Here is a 13,666-nt window from a genome sequence, read left to right on the forward strand (position 1 = left end):
GCCGTCACCACTCTCCCATCTCCAAACTTTTTTTTTTTTTGAGGCGTAATTTAGCCCTTGTTGCCCAGGCTGGAGTGCAATGTCACCATCTCAGCTCACCGCAACCTCCGTCTCCCGGGTTCAAGCTATTCTCCTGCCTCAGCCTCCCTGCTAGCTGGAATTACAGGCATGCGCCACCACGCCCGGCTAATTTGGTATTTTAGTAGAGATGGGGTTTCTCCATGTTGGTCAGGCTGGTCTTGAACTCCTGACCTCAGGTGATCCACCCGCCTGGGCTTCCCAAAGTGATTACAGGCGTGAGCCACCGTGTCCGGCTCCAAATTCTTTTCATCTTCCAAACTGACATTCTGTGCCCATTAAACACGAACTCTCCTCCGTTACCCTCTCCCTCAGCCACCGTCACCCACCACTCTGCTTCCTTTCATTATGAGTTTGACCACTCTAGGTACCTCATATAAGTGGAAGCGTGTAGTATTTGTCCTTTTGTGTCTGGCTTGTGTAACATAATGTCTACAAGGTTCCTCTGCGAGGTAGCATGTGTCAGAATTTCCTTACTTTTTAAGGCTAAATAACATTGTCTGTACACATTGAGTATCCCTTTTCTGAAACGCTTGGGACCAGAAGAGTTTGGGATCTTGGATTTTTTTTTCAGATTTGGAATGTTTACATTATACTTAGCCAATTGCATCCCTAATTTGAAATGCTCCAGTGAAAATCATGTCAGCACTCAAAAAGTTTCAGATTTTGGACCATTTCATATTTTAAAGTTTCAGATGAGGGCTGCTCAACCTGTATATATACTGCATTTTGCTTATCCATTCAGTGGACACAGGTTCATTCCACCTTTTGGCTATTGTGAATAATGCTGCCGTCTTAGGAAATTTTGGTATACTTAAAACCGTAATTTAATTTCCATTTCACTACCTATGGCAGTGTTATTGTCTGCCTGATAGTTCCTCCTTCAAAGCCCAGCTAAAAACTCACACCTTTGTGAAACCTTGTACACCTTTTTGAGAGGCACTAATCCTTTCTTCCTTAGGCTCCCAGGGTGCTGTTTGTTTTTCATTATCTCTGGCAGTGTAACACATTTACCTCTCAGCTTAGTCTGGAATTCAAATTCCATCCTCAACCCCACCTACCCACCACATCACATTACAAAGGTTTTTCAATAAACGTTTCATTTCAACAAATAATCTAAGTGCCTTGACTTTGCAGCTAGATGATAATGATGAGACAAATAATCTCTGTACTTTGTTTAAAGAAATGCCAACTCCCTGTCACAAAATAAACTTTTAATTCACCATTGCTTGTGGAATAAAGTTCAAATTCTTCATCACTCCTCTTTCCTGTTTGTCTTACAAAAACACCCCAGTCATCATCCACACTTCTCCCCTACCTTCTCTGACTTAATCACATTCTTGGAATCATCTAGTCAGTCACTTCACCACCTGTTTTTATTTGAAATTTTTAACTCTTTCAGAAGCTGAATTCCAACGCCACCTTTTATATGTATGACTTGTAGATGTTCTGTTAGGCAGAATTAGTTTCTATTACCCTAGCACATTTCTTGTTCTTCTCATTAACAGGAACATCTTTCTTGTCTGTCTTCATTGCTTACATGTCTAACTCCCTAGACGCAGACAAAGTATTAGTTAACCCTAGGGCAGGAAGAACGCTGCCATTTTCAGCCTCAGGTACCTCTGTTATAGGGCTTTGCACGTAGTTGTTTAACAAATATTTTAAGGAGTCAGAACATGCTGTATATGGAGGAGAAATTGATTTTTTTCTTAAGGCGAATCTGCATATTATGTTTGAAAGAACAGAAATAAATTTGTATGATATCCTGCTTGGGCTTTAGAAGCAAAAATACCAGCAGCTTTATTTAGTGTGCCTGTTTCAATTTTCCTGAAGTCTTGGGCAGTGAAACACCTCATTTCCATGTATTCTTATTTCTGTTCTGCTTCTTAAATCCCTGACTAATTTGTTAGTTTGCAAATTCCCTACAGAAATGGAATCATTGGGTTTGAGACTGAATTTCTTGATTTAACATTTTCCAATCTTAATTATACATGACAGTAGTAAAAGAAGAGTTAGTTGTTGGGTTTTTTTGTTAGTTAGCAGTTAAACCTCACAATTATGGTGGAAGGCAAGGAGGAGCAAGTCACTGATGTCTTACGTGGATGGCATCAGGCAAAGAGAGCTTGTGCAGAGGAACTCCTCTTTTTAAAACCATCAGATCTTGTGAGACTTACTATCAGAGAACAGCAGGAGAAAGACTTGTCCCCATGCTTCAATTAACTCCCACCAGGTCCCTCCCACAACATGTGGGAATTCAAGTCGAGATTTGGGTGGGGACACAACCAAACCATATCAGAAGGGAGGAGTAACTTGCCCCAAGTTACAGAACTGCCAAACATGGGCCTGTCTGAGCCTAGTTGTTGGACTTTAACCAATATTCTGAATTATCATTCAGGTTCTTTGTACTGCCTGTGTCCTTAATCTAGTTGACTCGAATGTACCTGCAGGTTTCAGAGCAGCGATGGAGAAATTAAATACTTGCAATTAGCAGAGGAACTGATTCGTCCTGAGAGAAACACATTGGTTGTGAGTTTTGTGGACCTGGAACAATTTAACCAGCAACTTTCCACCACCATTCAAGAGGAGTTCTATAGGTATGGGCATATTAATCTTCTTTACTTTGAATAGGGGTTGAAATCGGGGAAGCCAGCTCTTCTTGGACTGTAAGTGTTCACTTGTGTAGCAGAAGGGCAGCTTTCACAGTTATTTCCCACTGAGAAGAGGCGCTTTGATACTGCCAGTGGTCGTTTTAGTACTGCTCTGAACTTCATGTAGGCCTTTGTAGAGCCGAACGTTTTTTTGTTGTTGTTGTGTTTTTTTTTTGTTTGTTTGTTTGTTTTTTGAGACGGAGTCTTGCTCTGTCACACCCAGGCCGAAATGCAGTGGCGCAATCTTGGCTCACTGCAACCTCTGCCTCCCGGGTTCAAGCGATTCTTCTGCGTCAGCCTCCCGAATAGCTGGGATTACAGGCGCCCACCATCACGCCCGGCTAATTATTTACATTTTTTAATAGAGACGGGGTGTCACCATGTTAGTCAGGCTGGTCTCGAACTCCTGATCTCAGGTGATCCGCCCGCCTCGGCCTCCCAAAATGCTGGGATTACAGGCGTGAGCCACCGTGCCCGGCCAGAGCTGAACTTTTTTTTTCAAATACAAATGTTGTGAAAATCTTTGCTTTCTATATAGTTTTCCCAAGAGGAAAACTGTACTTACTTACTTTTGTGTCATTCCATTCATCCTTTTTCCCCACAGGAATAGGTGTTTGTGTGGGTCCTTTTCTTGTACTGGGGATATCTTTACAGCATTGACGTTGTTGTACTTCTTGTTCCCTTAAAGTTTAATTTTGTTTTCGCTTATAAAAGTAATAGGTATATATTGTAGAAAATGGAGAAGAGTAAGGAGAATTAAATTGCTTATACACTTGTAATCCACCACCGTCATTAGCAGATCTGCTACAACAGAGTTCCAGGAGCCTTCCAAGTCTGCAAGTGCAGAGTTTTGTAAGGATCTTCTGTCACATTTTGATGTCTTTGTGTGTGTACTGTGTATGAAATTACTCAAATTCATATAAAATTTCTTAAACTCATACTAATAGCTCCAATTGTGGTTTTTTGGTAGAAATACTATGGTTAGACATTATATTTAATAGAAGGCTTTTATTTTGTTTTGACTTGTTATATATAGCAAGAAACATCTTTGCACACAAGACTTTGTATTAGGATTAAATAAATGTGACAGTCTATAGAAATAGAATCAGGTTAAAATAAATTGTGGACAGCTGTGAAAGATAAATGAAAACCCAGGGATAAGGAGGCACAGTCTCTTTCATTTCTTGGTAGATTAGGAGATGGAGGATTTGTCTGTGTTTCTGGTCATAGCTGATGATCAAGAATAATTGGAGGGGGTAAGTAAGCAACAGGATTTATTGTGAAAGCATGCAGCAGTAGAAATTATAGCACTGACAAATAAGGGAGAGGTAGACAATCAAGCCTGGTGGTAGAAGCAGCTGTGCCATGCCTCATGCACAAGCCAGGCAGCAGTTCTCTTTCCTGAGAGTAGCGCCTTTTTTAGAGGGTTTCAGACCCCACTTCTTAAACAAACTAAGCTGGAGTAGGTATTAGAAACATATCAAAAGGACATGCATACTTCACTCTCACCAGTCAAATGGAGCATTTTTGCCAATTTGTTCTCACATTAGTGCACAAATACTTCTGTCCTCATCCATTTCTTATCAAACCAGCCAGATGTGGTGGCTCACACCTGTAATCCTAACACTTTGGGAGGCTGAGGTGGATAGATCACTTGAGCCCAGGAGTTTGAGACCAGCCTGGACAACATGGTGAAATCCCATTTCTACAAAAAAAACCCCACAAAAATTAGCTGGGCATGGTGGTGCATGCCTGTAGTGCCAGCTACTCAGCAAGCTGAGATGGGAGGATCACCTGAGCCTAGGTAGATTGAGGCTGCAGTGAGCTGTGATCGTGCCACTGCACTCCAGTCTGGGTGACAGAGTGAGACCTTGTCTCAGAATGAAACCAAAGAAATAGACTGACTTGACACCTGACTTACTAAGTCATAAACAGCCCACAGAAAATTCACAGTATTGAGCATAATATTGACAAGATGATTGTTCAGCTAGTCATCTTGGACAGAGGAATGGCCAACAGTGTGGGTGCTGTATGATTATTTATGTGCTATATGATAATCAGGTATGGTATGACATTTTATATTTAGTGTTTTGGTGGGATAGGAGAGAACTGAAAGAGGGTCCTAAACCTAGAGTAGATAATAGAAGTGTCCTACACAGTTAAGTTCTAAGGTTTAGTTGTAACCAGATGAAATTCCTTAATCTCGGCTGTTGGTAGGTATGTAAAGGGAAGGAGGCCTTGGTAAACCTCTAAGGTATCAGCTGACTTTTTTGTTTTTCAGAGTTTACCCTTACCTGTGTCGGGCCTTGAAAACATTCGTCAAAGACCGTAAAGAGATCCCTCTTGCCAAGGATTTTTATGTTGCATTCCAAGACCTGCCTACCAGACACAAGTAAGAAACCCTTCTCTGGAAAAAAAGGAATTCACCAAATGGTATAGGTACCACTTAGCTGACAGTCAGAAAACTTGAGAGTTTGCCTTGATCTGCTATTAGCTGGCTATTTAACATTATACAAATCACTTTTACCTCCCTGAGCCTCAGTTTCCTTGTCTGTGAAGTCTTTTGGCTTAGGTTTTCTACCTAAATCATGCAAAAAATAGATTTGTTGCTGTAAAATTACTTTTTCATAATTGATAATCACAATAATTATAAAACAAGTACTTACAAAATTGATGCTGTAAAATACCAGGAGGAAAAAATAGTGGTTTGCATTCAGATTTTGTAGAAGGTTGACTTTTGTAGGAGTTATACCCACTTATCCAGAAAGTTTAGTGTTGGAGAAATGTATTTTCCTATGGAGATGGGATTAGATGTAAAGGGAGTGAAGCAAATTTTTAGGATTATCACATTTCAGGGCGCCTTTTGGGGAAATTTGGGAGAAAATTGATCAAAGGAGAAAATATGAAATTCTAGAAATTCCTGAATCTCTGGAAATTTTTGTCGGTTTAAATGCATAATTTTCAAACACCCCTTTGGCAGTTATTTTAAGAATAAATTTACTGGATAAAATTGAAGTGATATTTTGAAAAGTTAAACTACTGAAATTATAAAATTACCAAATTACTTCACATAAAATGGGTTTGTAAAGGAAGTGTTTCTGAACTTTGAGAACAAAATTTTTTCTCATGATAGGATTATTATGTAACACATGCTTTTTTTTTTAGAAATTGCGGGTAAGCAAAAAAGTATTTGCATATAAAACAAAAACAGGATCATTCTGTTTTTTTTTTTTTTTTTTTTTTCTGAGACAGAGTCTTGCTCTGTCACCCAGGCCAGAGTGCAGTGGCACGATCTTGGCTCACTGCACCCTCCACCTCCCGGGTTCAAACAATTCTCCTGCCTCGGCTCCCCGAGTAGGTGGGATTACAGGCGCCCGCCACCGCGACTGGCTAGTTTTTGTATTTTTAGTAGAGGTGGGGTTTCACCATGTTGGCCAGGATGGTCTTGATCTCTTGACCTCATGATCCGCCCACCTTGGTCTCCCAAAGTGCTGGGATTACAGGCGTGAGTCACTGCGCCCAGCCCGTTCTGTTTTATAATTTTAATTTTCATTTTTTTGGCATCCTTTAGTTCATTTATATATTTTGTTCTGGATACATATACGTCATATAATTTAGGAATGGGCACGTTGACTAAATTATTCTTATAGGAGAGTCCAAAGAATACCTTGTCTCTTGAATTTTTTTTTTAAACATAAATTATCTTTGAATACCCTCTCACTAAAATGGAAAGATTCTTAGTTAAGAGATGAATGTTTACTAATGGGACATTTGTCTTTAAACAGGATTCGAGAGCTCACCTCATCCAGAATTGGTTTGCTCACTCGCATCAGTGGGCAGGTGGTGCGGACTCACCCAGTTCACCCAGAGCTTGTGAGCGGAACTTTTCTGTGCTTGGACTGTCAGACAGTGATCAGGGATGTAGAACAGCAGTTCAAATACACACAGCCAAACATCTGCCGAAATCCAGTTTGTGCCAACAGGAGGAGATTCTTACTGGATACAAATAAATCAAGATTTGTTGATTTTCAAAAGGTATTTATTTAACATCTGTTTAGATCAGAGTCCATCTATGATAATAATTCACTTCTAGGCCCTTGCAATAGCTTATTTAGATAATGTTCAACTCAATTTTTATGTAAGTTAAGCATCATCAAAATGACTACAAAGTTAAGCCCAAAACTGTTCATGTAAATTATAATTGTTAGTATATACATTTGTTTTAACTTTCAGTAACTTGGAAGTTCCTTAAGACTGACAAGATGTATTTGTCAAAGAATAAATGGTAACTAGATGGTGGTGGTTGTCATTATGAACTGGAATTAAGAAAACTTAAAGAAATAGCAACTTGTTAGTGTAAGATTTCCATTTGCTGCATAGAAAGGAAAGCATGAATAGGACAGGCTAGCTTGGAAGCAATGAGGATTATCATGATTGAAGTAAAGGAGCCAAATTGGAGATCATCTGAGAGATGATTTGATGTGAGACCTGGAGGTACTTGGATCCCTAAATCTTAGGCTGAGGAGTTTGAGCCTATCTTAATAAGCAGTGGGAATATAGTGGGAAGGTAGTTTGTGTGTGTGGGTGTGTGTTTGTTTTGTTTTGTTTTTTGTTTTTTTTTTGAGACAGTCTCTCTCTGTCACCCAGGCTGGAGTGCAGTGGCGCGATCTCGGCTCACTGCAAGCTCCGCCTCCTGGGTTCACGCCATTCTCCTGCCTCAGCCTCCCGAGTAGCTGGGACTACAGGTGCCCACCACCACACCCGGCTAATTTTTTGTATTTTTAGTAGAGACAGGGTTTCATTGTGTTAAACCAGGATGGTCTCGATCTCCTGACTTCGTGATCCGCCTGCCTCTGCCTCCCAAAGTGCTGGGATACAGGCGTGAGCCACTGCACCCAGCCTGTGTGTTTTTTTTTTAAAAGGAAACTGAATAAGTCCGTGATGGGTTTAACAGAGGGTAATAGGCAATTTCAGTTACCTGGGCAAGAGGTGATGGATGGCAGTAGTAAGAATGAAGGGGACCCTCAAATTTCAGCAGGACTTAATTTTATGGGACATACAAAATGGAAAGAAAAGCTGAAGCAGCTCAAGTATGGAATAATTATTATCAGATGAATTTAATATTATTTATATTGCTCTGATAATCATTCTCCTTATTTGGCTTTCTTACATTAACCTGGTAGCTTATAAGATGCACATATTCTACCAACAGCTTTGGGTAGGAGATGTCTTATCTTATAAAGTATGAATCTAGATTGGGTCTTAGTTTGGAGGGGGAACACAACTGTGTAAAGGACACTCTTGACAATCAAGACATTTGAAGATGGACTAGATAATAGAAGATATGTAATTTTATGAAATTAAATATTGTTTAATTATTTTGGTTGTAATAATGATATTGTAACAGGATTGTCTTTATTCTTAGAGATGAATGCTAAAATATTTAGGTATGAAGTTTCTTGATGTTCACAACTGTGTTCAAATATATAGTAAAAAAAACATGTATCTGTAAATAATGTTAGCAGTTGTGTTGAAGTGGAGGGTATAAAAGGTGTATTTGAAATTTTCTGTAAAATTATCTTAAAGCTTAGGAGAAGATGGAGCATGGAACAGATATTTGGAGTCATTTGAACAAAGAAAAAAATTATTTTTTAATGAGAGTAAAAGTGAAGTTTTTTTTTCTCTGCTGCTTGAATCATCATGGAGTTTTTAAATAGATGTAATCTCTTGCCAAATTGAACTATTTGACTAAAAGGAGTTTTAGAGTAGATAATTTTTAGGATAAATGTTGGTACATGTGAAAAGTCTGCTAATGGGTCAGATAGTTTAGAATATGTCCATGTTTGTGGTATTTAATTTAGATTATATGGCATCTGAAAGGGATTGCTTCTCATTCTTGGTTGGTTGGTTGTCTGTATTACAGGTTCGTATTCAAGAGACCCAAGCTGAGCTTCCTCGAGGGAGTATCCCCCGCAGTTTAGAAGTAATTTTAAGGGCTGAAGCTGTGGAATCAGCTCAAGCTGGTGACAAGTGTGACTTTACAGGGACACTGATTGTTGTGCCTGACGTCTCCAAGCTTAGCACACCAGGTCAGTAATCTGTGGCTCAAATTTAACAAATTCTCAGTTACCTAAACTGCAGAGTATCTAGCTTCCCACATCTTCATTGTCTTCTTTTTGGCTACCAATCAGAAGCTGAGGAACGAAGTGTGATGAGAATAAAAACAAATTGGTTTTGCCACAAATGGTGCTATTCTGAAAGTATTCAAGGCTTAAGTGAAGTCTTTGGATTTATAGCTTTCATTTATTTGAGCAATTTTGATGTTCAGCACCTTTAATATTTAAGTTGTGAAACAACCTATCATTCTGTTTCAGGAGCACGTGCAGAAACTAATTCCCGTGTCAGTGGTGTTGATGGATATGAGACAGAAGGCATTCGAGGACTCCGGGCCCTTGGTGTTAGGGACCTTTCTTATAGGCTGGTCTTTCTTGCCTGCTGTGTTGCGCCAACCAACCCAAGGGTCAGTCGTTTTGGGGGTTTTTGTTCGTTTTTGAAACAGTCTCTCTCTGTCACCCAGGCTGGAGTGCAATGGCAAAGTCATGGCTCACTGTAGCCTCCACTTTCTGGGCTCAAGTGATCCTACCATCTCAACCTCCTGAGTAGCTGGGATTATAGGTGTGAATCACTGCACCCAGCTAATAAAAAAAATTTTTTTAGAGATGAGGTCTTGCTCTGTTGGCCAGGCAGGCCAACAGTGAGTCTTAGTAGAGTGACAGCTTAAGAAACACCTACCCTGAGGCTGCCACGAAATGATAGGATTCTGAAACATCTGGGCTGTCTCATCAATGTTGAGAGCACGGGATGGGGTTAAGATTTGATGAGTTTTAAAACCAAATCTTTCGACGTATGCCTTTCTGATCTTGAAAAAAAGTCTTATTTGATGTCTTACATAAAAGCTCAATGCTTTTAAGTGCAGTGGTACAAATTATCCACGCTGTTTTTTGTTTTAAAGTTTCACAGTTCCTCTGTTATTCTTCTGGAGGAAATACAAATAAAAAGATTTAGTAATCTGGGAAGTAAACTTCTGAGAATGATGAACCCCTGGCAGTATCATTCAGTTAACTTGATTCTGTGTCATAAATGGGAGTTTGGAAAATAGTTCAGTATTGGAAAAAGGGAGTGAACATAATATTCTCTTATTTTATTTGCATCTTTATGTCAGTGATTAACATTCTGCTATGGCTTATCTCTTGAGCATTCAGGTAGCTTTTTTTCTGTTTAACTCACTGGACAAATGACATACCCTTAAGTGTCTTTGTTAACTGAGGGCTTACTACTTTGGGGAGTTGTTTTTTTTTAAACCTTTACAGTCAATAAATTGTGAGGTTGACTTTCCCACGCTATGTTGTGTTTGTAATGAAGTTTCTTCTCCTTTATGCTCTTTTGACTGCTTCTATACTAATGATTCTTCCTTTGTTCTCTACCATTAGTTTGGGGGGAAAGAGCTCAGAGATGAGGAACAGACAGCTGAGAGCATTAAGAACCAAATGACTGTGAAAGAATGGGAGAAAGTGTTTGAGATGAGTCAAGATAAAAATCTATACCACAATCTTTGTACCAGCCTGTTCCCTACTATACATGGTAAGAATTCCATCCATTTGTACCATAAACTTGAAATCAAAATAATGATTATAAACAGCCACAGGTGATTTCTGAAAGCACATAAATCAGACTGTGAAAGTTTTTAGTGGGTCTCAAAGAGGTCATTTACAAAAGGACAGGTACATGATTTCACTTATACGAGGTACCTGTAATGTGCAAATTCATAGAGACACGGTAGGATAGAGGTTATCAGTGGCTGGGGGAATGGGAGAAATGAGTTATTTAATGGATAAAGTTGCTATTTGGGATGATGACAAAGTTCTGGAAAGGGATAGTGGCGACAGTTATACAACATAATGTACTTACTGCCACTGAACTTATACACTGAAAAATGGTTAAAATGATAAGTTTTATTATGTATTTTTATCACAATTTTATTTTTTTAAGGAAAAGTTATTTTGTCATCTTATTTCCTGGCCTTATGACAGAGCTGCACTTAAGTGTGTTTCCATATGCTAGACTAGTCTCCTGGCCTTTTTGTGGTTGTAGTCTCCTGGCCTTGTTGTTGTTGGTGTGTGTGTATGTGTTTTAGAGAGACGGGGTTTTGCTATGTTGTCTAGGCTGAAGCACTCCCTCCTGGGCTAAAGCAACCCTACCTCCAGCCTCCCCAGTAGCTGGGATTACAGGTGTAGGTCACCACATTGGCTCTTGTTTCTCTTTTTATTTACCGAAATGGAGTGTTTATGATTGGTTACTTGTTCTGTCTATACCTTTGGCAGTTTCTTTCACATTTTCCTGACTCTTGGTTGCTAGCTGTGTTTTGAAGGCTATGACTAAAATTGTAGGCCTGATGCTTTATCTTTGAACTCTTCCATCCTTGTCTTCCATACTCAATTAGGATTATGGTAAGAACTCAACCTTTTTTTATCTTTTTTTATTCTATTTTATTTTGAGACAGAGTCTCACTCTGTCGCCCAGGCTGGAGTGCAGTGGCATGATCTCAGCTCACTGCAACCTCTGCCTCCCGGGTTCAAGCGATTCTCCTGCCTCAGCCTCACGAGTAGCTGGGATTGCAGGATTGCCCCACAACACTCAGCTAATTTTTGTATTTTTAGTAGAGATGGTGTTTCGCCATGTTGGCCAGGCTGGTCTTGAACTCCTGACCTCAAGTGATCCATCCGCCTTGGCCTCCCAAAGTGCTGAGATTACAGGCATGAGCCACTGCATCCGGCCCTTTTTTTCTATCTAAATATAAGTCAGAGAAGTTTTGTTTGTGGAAAGGATTTTTAGTTTTCTACCTGTTTTGTTTTGTTTTGTTTTGTTTTGTTAGGGTCTTACTCTTGCCCAGGCTAGAGTGCAGTGACAGCATACATTGCCTACTACAGCCTCAACCTCCTGGGCTTAAACGATTCCCCACCACAGCCCTGAAATTAGCTGGGACTACAGGCGCCTGCCACCATGCCCAGCTAATTAAAAAAAATTTTTTTTTTTTAGAGATGGGGTTTTACCATGTTGCCTGGGCTGGTCTCAAACCTTTGGGCTCAAGCAATCCTCCCGCCTTGGCCTTCCAAAGTGCTCGGATCTTCCAGAGTGATCAGATTACAGGCATAAGCCACCACACCCAGCCTAATTTTCTGCTTTAAGGAATGCCTTGTGTAACTTTGCATAGCACTTTGTTGATGGAGTTGAGAGTCAACAGTTCCACAGAAAAATGTTTCTTTTCATAGCACAGTGTTCTTTTTTAAGAAAATTGTTTTTCCTTCTTATTGGATTTATGAACTAAGCAGCTGTAAATTGCATTCAGCATCTTATTTAATCCACATGAATTCAGTTAACATATATTTATTCAGTGCTGGTCACTGTAGGTGATAGAAAAGTGTTATGAACCATTTCCTCAAACTCTTCACAGAACTATAAGAACTGGCATTAAAAAGGACTAGCAAATGTGGTAGGCCTTGGTGGACATAGTTCATTTATCAGGAGAGATCTTTGAGGGCTAAGGCATTGGGTAAGGTTTTGTGTAGGAAGTAGGACTCATGGACAAGTAAAGGCTCTTAGGATGGTGAGCACTGGCACGGTGACATCTGTGGTGTAGGAGAAAACATTGGAACAGTGGTTTAGGTGACTAAGTCCACAGAACAAGAACCAAGATCGGAAGCCAGGTGTTATTACTCCAGTTTTATGCTTTGCTTTAGCTGACTCTGCCTTTCGGTTGGTAAACATGCCTTTACTGTTTCTTCTGAAAGTGTTTAACTTCATGTTGAAAAATTAGTTTTTCATCTGTAGCTTCTTTTCATTTCAGGCAATGATGAAGTAAAACGGGGTGTCCTGCTGATGCTCTTTGGTGGCGTTCCAAAGACAACAGGAGAAGGGACCTCTCTTCGAGGGGACATAAATGTTTGCATTGTTGGTGACCCAAGTACAGCTAAGAGCCAATTTCTCAAGTAAGCGTTTGCCTGATACAGTGTTGCAGGAAAAAGTGTACATAGTTCCCAGGCTGGCTGTGCTACCAAGAATGCAGTCAGTATGGCCTTACTAGGAGTGTAAATTATGACTGTGTTGAATATATAATTCTCATAGATTAAAGTTATGGCAACATTGTACAATTTTTTAGAATAGGGAAAAATTGCCTGTAATACCAATCTCACATTGAACTGTTTAGTCTTTGTATAATAAATTTGTATAAAATTTTATACAAATTTTATTATTTGTATAAAAATATGAATTATGTATTTTCATTATTGTAAATCATATTATACATACTTGTAATTTCAATTTTCTATAAACATTTTTTTCCATGTTTCTTTTCGCATGGAAGAATCTCATGAGTTTGTCATTTTCACAATTGTCTTTTTTTGTTGGTATACTATAGCTTACAAAATCATTTTCTTAGCCCTGTTAAATTTAACAGGATAGTTTATTATAATAATTACCCATATAGATGCAGTGAACATCATAATGTTATATACATTTTTTGTTTGTTTCCTCTGGGTAAATTGCTAGATACAGGATTGTTGAGACTAAGAATACAAACATTTGTAAGGTTTTAAAATAGGATGTACTGGCCGGGTGCCATGGCTCACGCCTGTAATCCCAGCACTTTGGGAAATCAAGGTGGACGGATCATGAGGTCAGGAGATGGAGACCATCCTGGCTAACACGGTGAAACCCCGTCTCTACTAAAAATACAAAAAATTAGCCGGGCGTGGTGGCAGGCGCTTGTAGTCCCAGCTACTTGGGAGGCTGAGGCAGGAGAATGGCGTGAACCCAGGAGGCGGAGCTTGCAGTGAGCCGATATTGCGCCACTGCACTCCATCCTGGGCAACAGAGCGAGACTC

The 13,666-nt window shown here is 39.6% G+C and overlaps 1 protein-coding gene across 2 annotated transcripts in view; it reads left to right on the plus strand.

Annotated features, from left to right (window-relative positions):
- Positions 1-13,666, plus strand: part of MCM6 (minichromosome maintenance complex component 6) — a 36,015-nt gene that overhangs the window by 1,153 nt on the left and 21,196 nt on the right. For both annotated transcript variants that reach the window (XM_003822816.4, XM_034954069.3), the window contains exons 2-8: positions 2,526-2,672; positions 5,008-5,118; positions 6,512-6,761; positions 8,650-8,815; positions 9,101-9,246; positions 10,217-10,367; positions 12,631-12,772. In XM_003822816.4, the coding sequence (XP_003822864.1) occupies positions 2,526-2,672; positions 5,008-5,118; positions 6,512-6,761; positions 8,650-8,815; positions 9,101-9,246; positions 10,217-10,367; positions 12,631-12,772 (1,113 nt within the window). The remainder of the gene's footprint in view (positions 1-2,525; positions 2,673-5,007; positions 5,119-6,511; positions 6,762-8,649; positions 8,816-9,100; positions 9,247-10,216; positions 10,368-12,630; positions 12,773-13,666) is intronic.

Source organism: Pan paniscus, chromosome 13 (assembly GCF_029289425.2).
Source record: "Pan paniscus chromosome 13, NHGRI_mPanPan1-v2.0_pri, whole genome shotgun sequence".
Taxonomy (NCBI): Eukaryota; Metazoa; Chordata; class Mammalia; order Primates; family Hominidae; genus Pan; species Pan paniscus.